This window comes from Urocampus carinirostris, chromosome 13 (genome assembly GCF_059441175.1).
Source record: "Urocampus carinirostris isolate Australia breed hairy pipefish chromosome 13, RoL_Ucar_1.0, whole genome shotgun sequence".
Classification (NCBI taxonomy): domain Eukaryota; kingdom Metazoa; phylum Chordata; class Actinopteri; order Syngnathiformes; family Syngnathidae; genus Urocampus; species Urocampus carinirostris.
Window position 1 is genome coordinate 1460920 of NC_142361.1, and position 18081 is coordinate 1479000.

General features: G+C 40.2%; 1 protein-coding gene across 6 annotated transcripts in view; it reads left to right on the forward strand.

The window, feature by feature from the left end:
• The first annotated feature begins 231 nt into the window (after positions 1-231).
• Positions 232-18081, forward strand: part of spred2b (sprouty related EVH1 domain containing 2b) — a 161519-nt gene continuing 143669 nt past the window's right edge. For all 6 annotated transcript variants that reach the window (XR_015852432.1, XR_015852433.1, XM_088351194.1 and 3 more), the window contains exons 1-2: positions 232-845; positions 13975-14009. Coding sequence is in view for 4 of the 6 variants with exons in the window: in XM_088351194.1 (XP_088207320.1) it covers positions 13975-14009 (35 nt within the window). In the remaining 2 variants the exon portion in view is untranslated. The remainder of the gene's footprint in view (positions 846-13974; positions 14010-18081) is intronic.

Consider the following 18081-nt stretch of genomic DNA (forward strand, 5'->3'; position numbering starts at 1 on the left):
CCATATATATATATATATATATATAAATATATATATATATATACATAACAGGGGGGCAGATGGGTCCCAGGGAGAGAGAGATAGATACAAATTCATTATATTTTGGCGGGTTGTAGTTTGTCCACCCCTGATCTGCTCAACCCTCATAGCTCTGAACATAAAACCGTCCCTGCTGAATTTATTCAAGAGGTTGCATGTGGTTCTCTCCAGGCACTAAACTCAAGACCTACGTCACCATTTCCGCCCTGCTCTCTCCCTCCCACCCCAGCATCGCCGGAGCGACTCAGGCCGACTCTTGTCAGCTTGTTCGGCTGCCTCGAAAATCAACATGGAGTAGCAGTGCGAGAGATGGGGCTCTAGCTGGGCCACCCAACGGCGACTACGAAGTCATTCTAACATTAAAAAAACATAACGGGCCCTGCTTTCTTGAAGGCTTTTTGAAGAGAAGGAGGGATACAAAAAAAGACTACCAGCTACACCTGAGGGCGAACGCATATTGTCCGGAGAAGCGGGGGAAGGGAATAATTTTGTGCGACGAACCAGTACTGTACCTGCTAACCCTCCGAAAAGTTGGAATATATCGTGAGGAAAACAATTTGATGGCTTTTTTTTTTGCATTTGAAAAAAACACCTGGCTACGAGAAAGAAAAGGGAGGTGAGAAGAAGAGGTGGGGGTAAATCACGCTGCACACAAAAGACTCGCAGGAGTATCTTTTGGGGGCTTAAATGTGGATTTGTTGCCGGGATCGACGCGACGATGGGCCCAAAAAAGAACGCATCAACCGAGCTACGTGACCTGAGGTGAAGCCAGGAAACATGATAGAAGAAGAAACACACCCCAACGAGTATGTACCCCATTTCCTATCCTTCACTGTACCCCTTTACGTGCTCAGCTCGCTTTCAATTATTTTTATAAAACACCTCATTTAATGTGATAAAACGCAGTTTTAAGAGTGGGTGCGTGGGTTGCTCGGGAGGGCTAGCTTGTGTATGGAGGGGGAAAGGGGGCCATTTTTGTGAAAGGATCCAGGGCTAGAAAAAAAACTCAGTTTTGCCGTTTCCTCCCAGTTGTGTGTGCTTGGTGCACTCGCCGTGTCTAGTCAAACTAACAACGACAACATGTCACAGTGTTATTTTGTTTTTAACTCACTGAGTGCGTGGATGTGTTTTGTGTAGTGCCTTTAACCGAAAAGGGAAGTCTCACAGGATATGCGATATCCGATACGCCTCATCCGCCATGTCTTTCTCAACCGTTTCTCATTTGCATATTTCCATTCATAAAAAAACAACTTTTTGAGGAACTTGTTATTCAATTAAGTCCATGTTCTGCCCTGTTTGTCTAAATAAAGTCAACGTGTATTGAAAAAAGATCAATATTTGCGAAAGCCCACGACGTTTTTCCAATCAGCTAGCATGGAGACGTTTGTTATGCTCGTTCGCCATTTTGGGCTCGCGTGTGTGTGCGCGCGTGTGTGAAGGTATGCGCACCCGCGTGCGAAAGACAACCTCTATTTGGGCTGGGGGTTAAAGTGTAAGTGCACTGAGTCGAAGGGCACCGGCGGAGGGTGCGCTCGAGTGACGTTTGCCCCATTCATAAAAGCCTTCTAAACCTCCTTGAGCATTCAACCCATTAATGTTTGCTAAGTGCACTCAACGGTTGTGGAAAGGTGACGCTAACGATGTAGCCAGTGCTTCAAATCGTTAGTATAACTTGTAGATATGTGAAACCAGGGTCGATTTTATGTTGAGCCTCCAGCATTTTAAAATAAACAGGATGCACTCACAACAGGGCTTGTGTTGGATGTTTAAAGAAGCTCAGTAGATGTGCACAGCGTCACATCCAAATTCTATCTACAAAAAGATAGGGCACGAGTGCTGTCAGCATTGCTACCTATCTACCTATCTCTATCTACCTACCTACCTACCTAGGTCATATCCCTCAAGAGGGGTGACCGACGGCAAGACAAACACATAGAAGAACAAAGAAATTAGAAGGGGAAAAAATAGCAAAAAACACACACAATTTTTTTTGGACCATGGCCAACCCAATCCGCCCTGCTTTATTCCTGGACCCTGGCTATTTCAGCTGAAAATGAAAATCTCCATTCTGATCCCTGCATACAGGTGCCCTGCCCATCCCTTAGAACGCGCCCAAACATCCCACTATCCTTTTACAACACCTTTCCACTCATTCCTATCACCAACGATAGCTCTAGCTTTCACTAGATTTAGACCTCTTTCCTGCAGTGCACTCATAACACCATCCATCCACGTCAATCGCGGCCTTCATCTTGGTCTCCATCCATTGACTTCTGCTTTGTAGATCCTCTTCAACATTTGCTCCTCATCCATCCTCTCTATGTGTCCAAACAAACCGAGTACTCTCTTATCAACACGTTTGCTCAGTTCCACGACTACTCCAGTTCTCTCTCACGATTTCATTTCTCAATCTATACAACCTTGTCACTGCTAACATACTCCTCAAACACTTTATCTCAAAAACATTTAATTTCCTGCTTAAGTCTGCGTTCAGGCTCCAAGTCTCTGCACCATACAACAGTCGGCACAATCCCACTCTCATACAGTCCCCTCTTAACATCCATACTCATACTCTTGTTGCTCATCACTCTCCTCAGAGCACCCAAAACCTTGCTTCCTTGATTGACTCTGTGCAGTACCTTGCACTCTATTCCACCAACTGCAGCCACATCACAACCCAAGTACCTAAAGCTTTCAACTTCTTTCAGCACCTGGCCATGCAACCTGATTTCTAACGTCATGCCCACTCCATCACGTAAACACTTCATCACCTTACTCTTCCCAACATTCACACATAACTTACGCCTATCACATACTCTTCCAAACTCCGTTACCAACCTTCTCAATGCTTCCTCAGAATAAGCCACAAGTGCTGTGTCATCTACAAACAACAACTGACTTACCTGCCACACCGTCCCACTGTTATCCATCATCTCTACACCTCTGCCAAATACTCTTGCATTCACCTCTCTCACTACGCCTTCCATGTACACATTAAACAGCCACGGTGACATCACACACCCCTGTCTCACACCAGTCAACACAGGGAACCACTCACTTGTCTCACTCCCCAGTCTTACACATGCTCTGCTGTTCACATAAAAACTCTTCAATGCTTCCAACAACTTTCCACCCACTCCATACATTACCATCACTTGCCACAACGCCTTTTCCAAGTCCATGAAAGCCAAATAAACATCCTTACCTTTTGCAAAATATGTCTCACACACCTGTCATACTGCAAACACCTGATCCACAAATCCTCTTCCTTTCCTGAAACCACTCTGCACCCCCATCACCACCTCATTTGTTCTTTCTCTCACTCTCTTTATCAAGACTCTTCCATACAGCTTACACACAACGCACAGACAACAAACTGATACCTCTCGAATTGCTACATTTATACTTATCACCTTTACCCTTATACAATTGCACTACACATGCACTACACCAATCAACAGGAACCACACGACTTAAAAAGCATACATTCAACAAGCGTACTAACCAGTCAATCATAGCTGTGCCACCTTTTTTCAGGCATTCAGCAGTACAACCATCCAACCCAGGTGTCTTCCCCCTTTCATTTCTTTCACTGCCTCTTGCACCTCCTATGTTTCCACAGGCTTCACATTTAAATCACCCAACACGGCCACTCTCTCCATACCATTGATCGCTTCGACTCTCACTTCTTTTCCATCCTCCACATTTAGCAACTCCTCAAAATACTCTGCCCATCTCTTCCTGACTGCACTACCGCTAACTAGCAATCTACCATCCCTATCTTTTACTTTCTCTTCCTTTCCAGACTTACTGTTTCATACTCTTTTCACTTCTCTCCAGCACACTTTTCCCCTTTCCTCAAAGTTCACTCCTATCTTTTGCTTCCACTGCCGCTTTTACCAACCTTTTCTTCACTTTATACCTTTCATACGCATCGCCACTCTCATTTTGCAGCCACTCCTCAAAGACACGTCTCTTTTCTGTCACAGCCTCTGATACCTCAGCATTGCTACAGAGATTAAAGAGGTGGGTGGTCAGCTTGGAACTGCTCGGACCATACACTTCAGGAACTTTCACTTTAGGGGGGAAAGACACTGCCCTACTTGCAAACAAGATCGTTCATAAGTTGAATTTGTTCGTAATTTTATTCAGTGCTATATTTTTTATGTTTAAGGTTTATATAAGTGCGTTTAAGGCTTGTATAAGTAACCAGATTTTTTTCCTAAAAAAACATCTCATAAAATAATATGCTCTATAAAGATAAATAAAGTTAGGTTAAACTTACTTTTGGGAGATGCCCAATAAGAGGTCCTTCTTCGTGTTGGAGAGTGGCTGAACAAAAGCGATCCAACCATTTTCTCAACCGCATCAAGCTTTCTTCATCTTCATCCATTAAAAAAAAACGGCTTGCCTATTCTTTACACTTTACACCAACCACATTGAATGGATGCACAAGATATTAAACAATAACAATGTCAAAGCACGGCGGCGCAGTGGTTAGCGCTTGTGCGGCACAGTTCATGTCATGGGAACCTGTTGTGGGTTCAAATCCAGCTCCAGACTTCCTGTGCGGAGTTTGTATGTTCTCCCCGTGCTTGCGTGGGTTTCCTCCGGGCACTCCGGTTTCCTCCCGCGTTCCAAAAACATGCATTTCAGGTGAATTGGCCGGTCCAAATTGTCCCTAGGTGTGAATGAGCGAATGAGTTGTCTGTCCCTGTGTGCCCTGCGATTGGCTGGCAACCAGTTCAGGGTGTCCCCTGCCCACTGCCCGGAGATGGATGGGATGGGCTCCCCGCGACCCTAATGAGGATAAGCGGTACGGCTGATGAGATGAGATGAGAATGTCAAAGTTCTTAACGCGCTAGAGATAGTATAGACATACTCTAGACTGTGTAGAATTTTTACACTCCAACTAGGAAGAGGAAGCAGATTTTTTTTTTCTTCCGGGTCTGATTCTGGGTGACCTCTCACAGCGCCACATGCCAGGAGCAGCGCTGGAGGAAGCTCTACAGTAATGTCCTGTACTGGGAAAAAGGTGCACACAATCGAAACTCTAATTTACAGATGGATATTTTTCGACAAAATGTTCAGGAGGACGTTAGCTAAACATACATATACAGTGGGACCTCACTACTTCGCGGTTCCACGTTTGCGGGTTCAGAGCTTTGCAGGTCTAAAAAATAATAATAATAAAATAAAATAATAATAATAATTATTATTATTATTATTTTTTAAGCATTTTTGAAGGGGCCTCGCTACTTCGCAGATTTTCCCTTTTCGCGGGTGGTTTTGGTCCCCATTAACCGCGATAACCGAGGGATTACTGTATGCTTTGTTTATTGCTATGGATTGAAACAGTAGTGCCATGCTAGTAGCTTAATTAATTATGCTGTATTCATCATATTTTTTTAAAATAAATTGAACATTTCATATGGCCTAATTAGAGCTTTAAATAAGTAAATGAGTCATGACGGTCCCTATTTTAGATTTTGGCAATTTAATATAAAAAGTCACACTCTATGTATTTTTAACCATATATTGTTGTAATATTGATAATATGTATAATATAATAGTAATAGTCAGGAAAACATCTTAATGGCATTTTATACACCCAATTTCATATTACCGTACTTCTCCTTCACCACAATGTGTGTGATATAGATATATAAAATGAAAATAAAAAAGTTGCAAAAAGTAGTTTATAATGCATTATTATCTATTCCTGTTCTTTTTTTATCAGGTCAGGAAAATGCTTGAATTTTAGGTGAAGTGCTTGAAATAGTCACCGGGGCCATGGTTCTTGGCATTCTGACGCTTTAAAGCATGCATTTGAGAAAGAAAAAAATAAAGTGCTTGAAAATGTTGCAGACATGCCTGCTCTGGTGGCTTGTCATTGTGCCGTTGTCATGTAAAGCGTCACCGTGCCATACAAGTCGCACCCAAGAGGACAGCTTTATTTTGACAAAACGGCTCTTGGCTTTGCTCACTGATAAGAGATGGCTCTTTTCAGCTTCCAAACAGCCCCTCATTTTATTATATTTTTATTTTTTCATTTTTAATGATATCCAGTATTATTTATAATAGTAAAACATTGTTCTCTAAATTGTTTAGTAATTAGTACTTTCATATGTTTTGCAGGGAATATATGCAACACAAATGAAATATAAATTAAATTTTTCACAGATCTACATAAAAATAATTTGCAAAATACAAAACAATTTTAGCTCTTTACACACTGAACATATTTCAAAGTAAAACAACAACACAAAACCCCTGAAATTTCAAAATAATTAAATATAGATTTAAAATATTAATTCTTCAGTGCCCTAAATAAATTATAAAATGCAAAAAAAAAGTAACTTGACCTATTTCGACACGGATCCTCTGAAAAACATGCAAAATATATAAATTAGATTAAGTAAAACAAAAAACAAAACATCTTAGATTGAAAGATTGAATGACTCTGCTTCAGATCAATCAATATCATTAAAATGAGCCCAAATTTTGCTAGATTTTCCTTTTTTCAACAAAGGAAATTCTTTCTTTTTTTGTCTTCCGTATTGAACTCAATTATTACCCAATACCTATGAAGCCCTTTCCGTGTTTGTAAACAAGTGTGACGAAGCCATGCTCCCTGTGCATTGTTGAAGCAGAATAGCAGAATTCATGTCAGTTTAAAGCAGCCCATTGACACAAAGAGATGGAATATCCTAGAAGGAACAGTACAAAATATCGCAAAGTATTTGCTGGCAGCAAGATAGCGGCTTTATTTTAGTCCTCAAAGCCAACAAAAAAAAACGTTCTTTTGATCGATGCTGGATTTGTTCTTTTAAAGACACTGGAAAATTTAGGAATTGGCCTTGAAAGTGATTGAAAATTGTTTGAATTTGGCCATGAACAAAGGTGTACTCTGAAACTGAAAATAACAATGCTCCATTATCTGGGGATAGGAAGTGAGAGAAGACTGAGAGGGGTGGGGGGAAAAGTTCTACACAAACAATTTTTCTACCAGGGAATATGATCAGGGCCCGTTAAAACAAGAACAAAACATATGTAGACTATCAAATCTCATGCAAACAAACTCTCCAAGTAGTCGTACCAACACTTGATTTGGTAGCACTCGCATTTTTTCCAGGGGATTTGCTTGTAATAGCGTTTTCAAGAGGCCACAAATTTCATTTATTTCCAACGAAAACTAAATGTTTATCGACTAAAAGTATTAACCACTCAAGTATAATAGGATATAAAGAATTATGGGGTGTTTTACTTGACATTGTAAGAGGTTTAGAAGAAATCAGCTTATTTCCACCCTGATTTAAATGATTTAAACGTAACCTTGCAGGCTTTAAGTAGCCCCCGTTACTTTCTGTATTATCCACAATTCATATGCAAGCCTTTCCTATCTTGGTTAATTTTCTATTAGGTGTGCGAAGCAACTAGCAAGGCTTCATTTGATGGTTTAAACCAGGGGTCAGGAAACTTTTTGACCCTAAGAACCATAAAGGCAAAAACAAAAAATACAGATATGTAAATAAAGAGAAGAAAATAAGTATTTGAACACCCTTATTCTGCTATGTCTCCCACTTAGAAATCATGGAGGGGTCTGAAATTTTCATCGTAGGTGCTATCTATCTATCTATCTATCTATATAAAAAGAAAAATCCAGAAATCACAATGCATGATTTTTTTAAACTATTTATTTGTGTCATATAGCTGGAAAAAAGTATTTGAACACCTGATAAAACTTATGTTAATATTTAGTACAGTAGCCTTTGTTTGCTATTACAGAGGTCAAACGTTCCCTGTAGTTTTTCACAAGGTTTGCACATATTGCAGGAGGGATCTTGGCCCACGAAACTACTGTAAATTCCGGACTATAGAGCGCACCTGATTATAAAATCAGAAAATGATACCGGTACTTAAAGTTTGATGCAGACCTGCAGAGTCCAGGTGCCCGTTGAAAGTAATCCAAGGAAAAAAGTGTATATTTCCAAAAGTAAGGGTGGGAAAAATATATATCCACTATTGTCGGCCGCGTCTCACCTTTACTCCACTTCCCGTAAGTCCGCGTTTGCCCCACTCCTTCTTTCTCATTTGCTCGTGCAAAACATATCAGAATAAGTTTCTAAAATAAATACATTACAAAAACATACACGGGCTGCACGGTTCAAATCCAGCTCCAGACTTCCTGTGCGGAGTTTGTATGTTCTCCCCGTGCTTGCATGGGTTTCCTCCGGGCATTTCGGTTTCCTCCCACATTCCAAAAACATGCATTTCAGGTGAATTGGCCGGTCCAAATTGTCCCTAGGTGTGAATGAGCGAGTGAGTTGTCTGTCCCCGTGTGCCCTGCGATTGGCTGGCAACCAGTTCAGGGTGTCCCCTGCCCACTGCCCGATGATTGCTGGGATGGGCTCCAGCACCCCCGCGACCCTACTGAGGATAAGTGGTGCAGCTAATGAGATGAGATGGAGAAAACATACAGTTGCAAATACATATTATACATGGTTACACATATTTACAAAGAAAGACTGTACACTGAGAGAGTTTTCAAAGCTTTAATAATAATATTATAACTTTCATCCCAAACCGTGCCTGTGAAGGGTAGCAAAACGCTAATAGCACCACGCTCGTGACACAGTAAACGTGCCTGTTAAAAAAATCATACCGTGTATGTAGAAACCACGGTAAACCGTCCTCATCTTCCTCCTTACAATTGACGTCATCAAAGTCGTCTTCCTTCAGTATGGGAAAGAGACTTTGTCAAATAGACGTCGTCCCACGCTCCCTTATTCAAAAACATGCTAGCAACACGCTCGCCAAGTTTACGGGCAGTAGCTCTATTTCCTTCTTTATCGGACTGCTCGATTGCGTTTAGCTTAAAAGTTGCGTCATGTGCCTTTCTTTTTGCAAATTGCATGATGAGGATATGTCTACGCTAATTTAATTTGTGCACAAGTTAAGAAGTTGCAGTCTTCCTCGGCGCATATATTCCACCGGTCTAAATCTTCCCTCTTGTACTCGAGCGCCGCTGGCAGCTGTTAGAAAAATTACATAAATTGGCCGCATCACTGAATAAGCCGCAGGGTGATTGTTTGGGGGAAAAAGTAGCGGCTTATAGGCCGGAATTTATGGTAAACTAAAACTATGGTGGCCAGCAAGAACCATCACATGTATGGGAACCATTGTATTACAATTTTCTTCTTTCTCAAATTGCTGCAGGGGTCACTACACTTTTTCTGAAGAGCCCTGTGAATGCAATTTTTATGACTGTTATTTCATTGGGTGTCAGGGCAGCACCCGTCAAACATCTCATCTCTCATCTCATTAGCTGCACCGCTTATCCTCAGTAGGGTTGCGGGGGTGCTGGAGCCCATCCCAGCAATCATCGGGCAGTGGGCAGGGGACACCCTGAACTGGTTGCCAGCCAATCGCAGGGCACACAGGGACAGACAACTCGCTCGCTCATTCACACCTAGGGACAATTTGGGCCGGCCAATTCACCTGAAATGCATGTTTTTGGAATGTGTGAGGAAACCGGAGTGCACGGAGGAAACCCACGCAAGCACAGGGAGAACATACAAACTCCGCACAGGAAGTCTGGAGCTGGATTTGAACCCACGCAGGAGGTTCCCAAGACATGAACTGTGCCGCACATGCGCTAACCACAGACGCTGCCCTTCTTAGGAACGAGATGTTCCGGGAGAGGTTCCGGACAATCGTTCGTAAGTTGCTTCAGTGCTATATTTTGTATGTTTAAGGCTTGTGTAAGTAACCTGTATTGTTTTGTACTTTAAAAGTAAACAATTCATAAAATAATATGCTCTCTAAAGATAAATAAAGTGAGGTTTAACTTACTTTTGAAAGATGGGCTCCATGAGTTAGGCACCTTGCTCCTCCGTGGCAAAAAGTGGCCAAAAAAGCGATCTAACCATATTCTCAAACGCATCAAGCCTTTCTTATTCCACTTTATTTTAAAAAGAAACCCCTCACCACTTCTTTGCACGAGATATTAAACAATAAAAACATCAAAGTTCTTAGCGCACTAGAGATACGGTACAGTACACAAAGTATGTTTACACATGAACTAGGAAGAGGATCGGGATTTCTTCTTCAAGGTGGATGCTGGGTGACCTCACAGCGCCACTACACGCCAGTAACGGCTGGAAGTAGCATAAAAGTCATGTCCTATATTCGGAAAAAGGTGCACACAATACAAAATCTAACTTGCAGCAATGTCCGAATATTTTTCAACATCCCGAATAAAATGTTCCCATCTACCGTTTATCCTAAGTCAAATAATCGTCCCTATACATGTCATCCTGAAAGGCAATTGAAAATAAAAACAATTTTATATATATATATATATATATATATATATATGTGAGAGAGAGAGACGCACCTGTCCACCCCATACAATCAGTAAGACTTAAACTTGTAACATGTGGCGAAGACCAAAGAGCTTTCCAGAAACGAAATTATACACCTCCACAAGGCTGGAAAGGACTACAGAGCAATTGCCAAACTGCTTGGTGAAAAAAGGTCCACTGTTGGAGGAATCACTAAAAAATGAAACAGACAGCTAAACAGACGGTCAATCTCAGAGTGGAGCCCCATGCAAGATGTCACATTGTGGGGTCTCAATTATACTAAGAAAGGTGAAGATTTAGCCCGGAACTGCACGACAGGAGTTGGTCAATGACCTGAAAAGAGCTGGGACCACAGTTTCCAGGGTACACTAAAACTTAATGATTTTAAATCATGCATGGAACGAAAGGTTCCCTTGCTTAAACAGGCACATGTCAAGGCCCATCTAAAGTATGCATATGACCATTTGAATGATACAGAGGAGTCATGGGAGAAAGTTTTGTGGTCAGATAAGACCAAAATAGAACTTTTTGGTCATAATTCCATTTTATTTGGTCATAACTTAGCGTGTTTGGAGAAGAATAATGAGCAGTACAATCCGAAGAACAACATCCCTACTGTAAAGCATGGGGGGGTAGCATCATGTTTCTGGGGTGTTTTTCTGCACATGGGACAGGACGAGTGCACTGCATTAAAGAGCGGATGACTGGGGCTGTGTATTGTGAGAACCGCAGTGGTTTGCAGTTACACTAGCGCACTACGTCACATCGCGATATCAATTCGATTTTGGTTAATCGTGCAGCCCTATTTGGGAGTGTGGCGCCTGGCTTTGACGACATCCAGTTGACTTATTATTGACTGCAGTCCGCTTTTCTCTTGCGCTTCTCTTTGTTGTCTTGCGGACCAGACTAAAACCCTTGGCAGGTCTGATCCCACCGACGGGCCGCATGTTTGAGACATGTGCTTTAAACTTTTGTGCATATCTCGTCAATAACGATGTAACATATTAAGAGTTATTTAGATACCAGAAAGGACTTGCGTACCTAACTATCCTCTTTACCACAAATAACTAAATCCAATCAGATCTTCGTCCTCTGTGTCACTTTTACCAGTAAAAAACTCCTGGTAGGTCCTGGAGGTAGGCGATGCGCCGGTTTCCCTTTCCTGCTCTTATGTCGCTGAAATCATCAACACTGGCCTAGAGTACACTATTGCGGTTTTATGTGAAAATAACATGCACAGTGATATACAGTACTGTTATTAAAAATGTAAAACTCAATGATATAGTTATATGTTACTAATTTCATATAAAAGTCGCACCACCGGCCATACTATGAAAAAAAAACTGCAATCCATATTCCAGAAAATTTGTTAGTCCTTTTTGAAGAGACAGAGTACCATCCATTATTTTTTTCTGACCCTCTTGTCCCAGGGTTTGTATGGGTTATTGAAATCTTTGAAAATGCTTGAAATTTAATCTTGTGTTTTCAAGTTCAGGATAATGCAGCCAAGCTTTATAGCTCAAGCAATAAATGAAAAAAACGTTTTTAAACAAGTGGGTGAAAATGAAGCAGACAGTTCTGCTCTCGTGGCTTGCCATTTTGGCATTGTCATGTTAAGCATCACCGCCCTAGTGGTCTCACCCAAGAGAACACCCCTGTGTAGAAAACAGGCTCTTTTGACTCGGCTCACTAAGAATCGTCTCTTTCAGCTCCCATACGTCTCCTCAGTTTTATTTTAATGATATATTATCAATAACAATAAAATATTAAGCACCAAATTTTTCAGTAATGTGTAATTTAGTATGTTTTGCCGTGGATCCCTAAAAAACACATGATATATAAATAGAAATATAAAAAATCTGCAAAAAAAAATAAAACTAAAAACAATCAAAGCTTTTTACGCACTGAACAGACTTAAAGTCAAACAAAACCACAAAATCCCTGAAAATGCAAAACAATGAAAAAAATTAAAAAATAATAATCTCTTCAATGCTACTAATAAATGATTAAATGTAAAAAAAAAAAACCTAACTATTCAAAAGTCTATTTTAACCCATTTAGACACGGATCCTCTGATAAAACACAAAACATACATTAAAATAAGTAAAACAATGAGCAAAAGTTTAGCAGTCCCTAAGATCAAAGGATTAAATGGACTCTGCTGAAGAGCAATCAATATTGAAATGAGTCCAAATTTCGCCCATTTTTCTGCTTTTTATATATACAGTTCTTTATTTTTTTCTTCCGTATTGAACTCAATTATTACTCAACATCCATAGAGCCTTTTTTGTGTTTTTGAACAAGTGTGTCATAGCAGAATAGCAGAATTCATGTCAGTTTATGGCAGCCCATTGACTCTCAGATCTTCAAAATAGCGCAAAATATGTGCTAGCAGCAGCATTATAGTCATCAAAGTTAACCAAAAAAATGTTGTTTTGATGGGCGCTGGATTCCTTCTTTTGAAAGTACTGGTAAATTGAAAAATTTGCATTTTAAAGTGCTTGAAAAGTGCTTGAATATGGCCACGAAAAAGGTATACCTTCAGTGTAGCCAATTAGGCGATGCACGATGAACATTTGCAAAATAGCAAAACCGTGAAAAGTTAACTGCAATACAGCGTGGGATTACTGTACCTGTATTTTAAAAATATACTACTAAAGTGTGAACTAGTCAAAAGTTCCCTTAAACACTAGGGTTGTAAAGGCTTATTTCCTGTGGTGTGTCTTGGGCAAGTACAGCCTGGTGGCACCCATCCCTCTGGTCTCGAACCGGGGACCTTTTGCGTTTTAGGTGAATGTGGTAACCTCTGAAGGCCTAATTTCTCTCTTTAGAATGATTTGGATTTAAGTTTGAAAAAGCCAAATAAAAAATGCACTGCTTTTAAAATTGTAATAACACACATGAGGTTCCCTGGTTTGAGACCGAGTGGAAACATATGTTGGCCTGGAGAGTTATGGGCGCCACCAGACTCTACTTGCCCAAGACTCACCACAGGAAATGGTGCTCCTAATGCCCTAGTGGTTCAGGGATCCAACCATATCAAGAAAGCCCATGTTATTATTAGCAGGCGTGAAATAATGTCAACTCATCAACTCTGAAATTTTCGTTCCTTTACCTCATTGTGCTGTGTACTTAAAGTGTTGCTCAGAGCTGTGTACCCTTTGCGTGCCTTTGAGCATATTCATGCTTATATTATTATTCAAAATGTGGCCCTTGTCACCTCTCTTCAGAAGAAGTGTTGCCTCCCTTCTAACACAAAACAAGCCTTTTTCATAATGTATTTACATAATCCAACATGCAACTTGTCAGTTAAATAGATGAGTTGCCTCAGTGATTATTAACCCCTTAATGTTCCTGTAAAATTTCCCTAAAATCCCAATCGTGCAAACTAAGTCGAATGCTAATCTTGAATCTGGACGGTTTTGATCTCTTTTGAAAGGTAAGACCCTGATGTGAAATAACCACTTCAAAAGCTACTAACATTGGGTAATCAGAGTTTTAACAAACAGAAATAGAAGATTTTATTCTAATTTTTTTTTTTTTTTTTTTTTGCATCAAATACCTGCAGATGAGTGGAGCATGGGCATCTTGGATGGAAAAAGGGTAAGACTAAGGCTTGAAGCCTTACCTGGTATTTTGTCAAATTTGATTATAATGTTAAAAAACCCCTAAACATTGTATTTTAAACATTTTCCTGAAGGTAGGTCTAGGCACTCCCAAAAGTGGCCATTCGGAGATGACCGGTTTAGGGCCCTAAACAATTTGCATTTGTGTATTTTAACGTGGCCAATTTTTAGACCTTGTGAAAGAGTTGTAAATGTTTGACTTCTCTTCTTCTTTAGTAGTCAATCCATTTTTGTGCACACTTGCGCGTGATAATTGCACATAAAATGGATCCCGGGTTGATTTACGCACGTTTATTTTTGGCTCTGATGTCAATACAGCCCAAAAAATTGCATAAAATTACTTGGGGAATTTCATTGGCTAACCAATGTGTCAATCATCATTTGAATCGGTCACTATTGGATAGAGATTATTAAAGCCGAATGAGGTCATGTCATTGATTTTCAATACAGGTCCTAATAGGTTGTCACAGGCTAAGGACCGTGATAAAATGCTTGCAATTGGCTGAGAATGGTGACAATCAAAAGGTCAGAGGATAGCGGCTATATTGAAAATTTTCTGACAAGTCTGTTTGTTTTACACTAAAACCCTTAAAAAATATATACGGATCACAACAAGGTTTGTCAAACAATGCAGGAATGCTTTTAGGCGGAATTTTTTTTATCTCTCGGTATTATTGTGTGTTTTGGAGTCAAGATTTTACACGATGGATTCACTGGATGGTACCGGATGTAACTAGACCATGTTTGCGGGAAATCGTGTCATAAGTGGAATTTCACAAGACTTTTGAGTGAGTTATAGTTTTCAGGTACTGTGGAACTTCGGTTCTCGACCATAATCCGTTCCAGAACCCTGTTCGAGAACCGATTTGTTCAATCACTGAAATCATTTTTCCCATTAAAAATAATGTAAATCGTTTTAATCCGTTCCAACACCCTGAATGTTTACCATGAATGTTTAACGTAAACATGAAGCTAACCCAGGCTAATCGTACTTTCGCGTTATCGTAATCTTCCGTACGAAAGATTACGCTAACATGAACGTGTAAAAATAAAAAAATCAGGTCGTTTACAAGTCATTTAGTACCACAAGTGGCTGGTGCTTCATTGGAAAGGGGGCTCCGTTCCAACACCCTGAATTTTGGGCTGGGTTCCAACACCCTGAATGTTTACCTGAATGTTCAACCTAATCATAGAGCTAACCCAGGCTAATCGTACGAAAGATTACGCTAACACGAACGTGTAAAAAAAAGATAAACAAAATAATTATGAATAGGATTTCTTACCTTTGTGGTGGTCAGCAGAAGGCGCATGCTGTATTCCCTAGCAAGATCGGAAACTCGCACACCTCTTTCATATTTAGCTATTATGTCTTTCTTAAAGTCAATAGTTGTACGAACAAATTTTCTTTTCTCACCTGTCCTGCTTGCACCGACCTTCGGAGGCATAGTTAGGGGCTAAAACACTCCGTTCACCGATATTAAAAGCAAAAGTAAAAAGAGGCAAGTGCGCACGTGATACAGTTGGTCACGAGGAGTGGGGGCGATCTACACCCGTACGCCGCTCAGCATCGCTCTCTAGCGTACGCACTCACGCATTACTGGCGTTCGAACTCCGAATTTTTGACCGAACAGCGAAGCAAGAATTTCTCGAAATTTTTGGTTGAACACCGATTTGTTCGAACTGAGAAGCGTTCGAAAAGCGAGGTTCTACTGTATTTTTATTCAGACTGATCATGATGTTTCTGTGAGAGTTTAGGCTTTCCAATGACATGTGGCATGACATATTTCAGTTAAAACACGATTTTGTTAATCAACAGTCCGACGGCCTGCCAATCGGAATATTAAGGGGTCTAATATTATTTGAAAATTGAAATATGGACGTGATGTCAAGAATCCATACGAAACACCTCTGTGTAACCCTGTGGTTCTCAAATAGTGCGGTGGGTCCCGCTGGGGTTGGGCACTAGCTCCGTCAAGGGAACCGCAGGTAGGTTCGACCCAGGGAACATTTTTTTATAAAAACTTTTTCAGAATCAAGTGCAATTTCAACTCCACTACACTCTCTTTGGCAGTGTTTTGTTTTTATTAGACTTGCATGCAGTGCATTAAGCACAGAGTTTAAGCATTGAGTATGAAATCTAAACACAAATTGGAGGAGAGGACCCACAAGTGACCCCATAAAAACTTTTTTAACGCAGATGTGGTGACAAAGTACACGAGGTAAAGAGACAAACTAAAGTCTCCTCCCGAAAGCTAAGATGAGGATGTGGTACAAAACCCCCCATTCAGTAAAATTAACAAATAATACGCAAAAAATACATTCACTCTCACACCAATATTATTATTTTTTTAATATTCCTAGGTCGAAAAACTATTTTTTACACCGCCATGTTTATCCGGTATCCTTCTGCTACGCTGTCCCTATTTGTCACGTTTTTTAGTTTGCCTTAGACAATACATGGCCACCTAGTGGTCAAATATTACACTATGTACCATTTACAGACATTGCAACACATGAGTTGGGGGGTGCGAGAGGATTTCTTCTTCCAGGAGGGGCATGACATAAAAGAATTGAGAAACACTGGTGTAACTGAACCATGTGCTTTAAGAAACTACCATGAAATAATAAAAATGTTTGATCAGTATCTGAGACCAATCCACTACTTTGATTAATTTGACCTAACGTTGTAAGTCTTTCTTGTAAAAAGAACCCCCCAAAAAGCTTGATATGTTTTGAAAAAAATACTGGAATAGAAGAACAAAACCCAATTTTGTCTTTGTACAAGCCATCTTTGATACTAAGCCGTAGGTATACGTTACAGGTCCCTGATTACTCGGGGCACCAAACAACAATATTGATTTCAAGTGGCCTAGGCCTCTCCGACGGGGTTTCTGTAAAATAAAGAAATTGTGTGTTGGAATGAGGCTGTGTAAAACATTCTGCTTGAATCCATTCACTGATGTGATTTTATTTACAATAATCAATAAAGAACATACTCCAGAGACAAGTCAAATATCGAAACAAAGCCAAAAACAAAATAAACAATTTCCCTTAAAGTAAAGTTTCATGTGTTTTCATATATTGTGATTGTATCCTATTAGAGCTATCTAATAAAATAAGACAAAGTGCACACTCATCCACGATTACTCTTTCAAATCTCTCTCTCAACTTCAAAGTAACACATATGAATACGCACACACCTGTATCAAAGAGGTGAAACTGAACAGGCTACTTAGTGAACTCTCCTTTCAATAAACCCATCAAGGTATTTTAAACCTAATTAAACACTCAGTCAGGAATAATACTTCAGATAGGAATAATGCTTCAGACATGCCAATACTTAAAGTGTAAATCATTAGTGTATAAATAACAGACGAACCTGTAAAATAAAAATTGTGTGTTGGAATGAGGCTGCGTGGACCACTCTTCTTGAATCCATTCACCCATCTGATTTGGGTGGAAGTGAAGCGCACCGGTGAACAGATACCTCACAATGGTTCCAACACACTGCAGCAACACTGTAAATTCTCTTTGGTTTTCAAAACAATTCAGGAACCGTCAACAGTCAAGTCTAGTCATGTTTATTTGTATATTTATTGTTTATTAATCACAAGGAGTCTGAAATGGCTCCACAGGCCAAAGATTATTGCAAACTACAGACTATTATTACACCATTCCCTGATCTAAAGACTACATGAGGGCAACAGTGAGGAAAGCTTTGCAGTTGTGACCTCGTTGGTGCCCTATGACCTATGCGGTTAAGGAATCCGTTAACCATGAACATGAATAAACAACAATAGAAACTGTGTTGATTCTCTCAAAATAAAATAAAGTTCTACCTTTTGTTTATCAGGGTATTACACTTGAACAGCATTTCAAGCCTGGCGCACACGCATAGGGAATTTAGCATTGACACCTTTGGATGCAGAGCGCCAATCGCAATGTGGCCCTCTTACACCATACGCCATTTTCAGTTGGTCGTTTTTCATTTCTGCTTAGAGTTGAGTACATCACATGTTCTCAAATCATATGAACAATCGAGAAAGCGA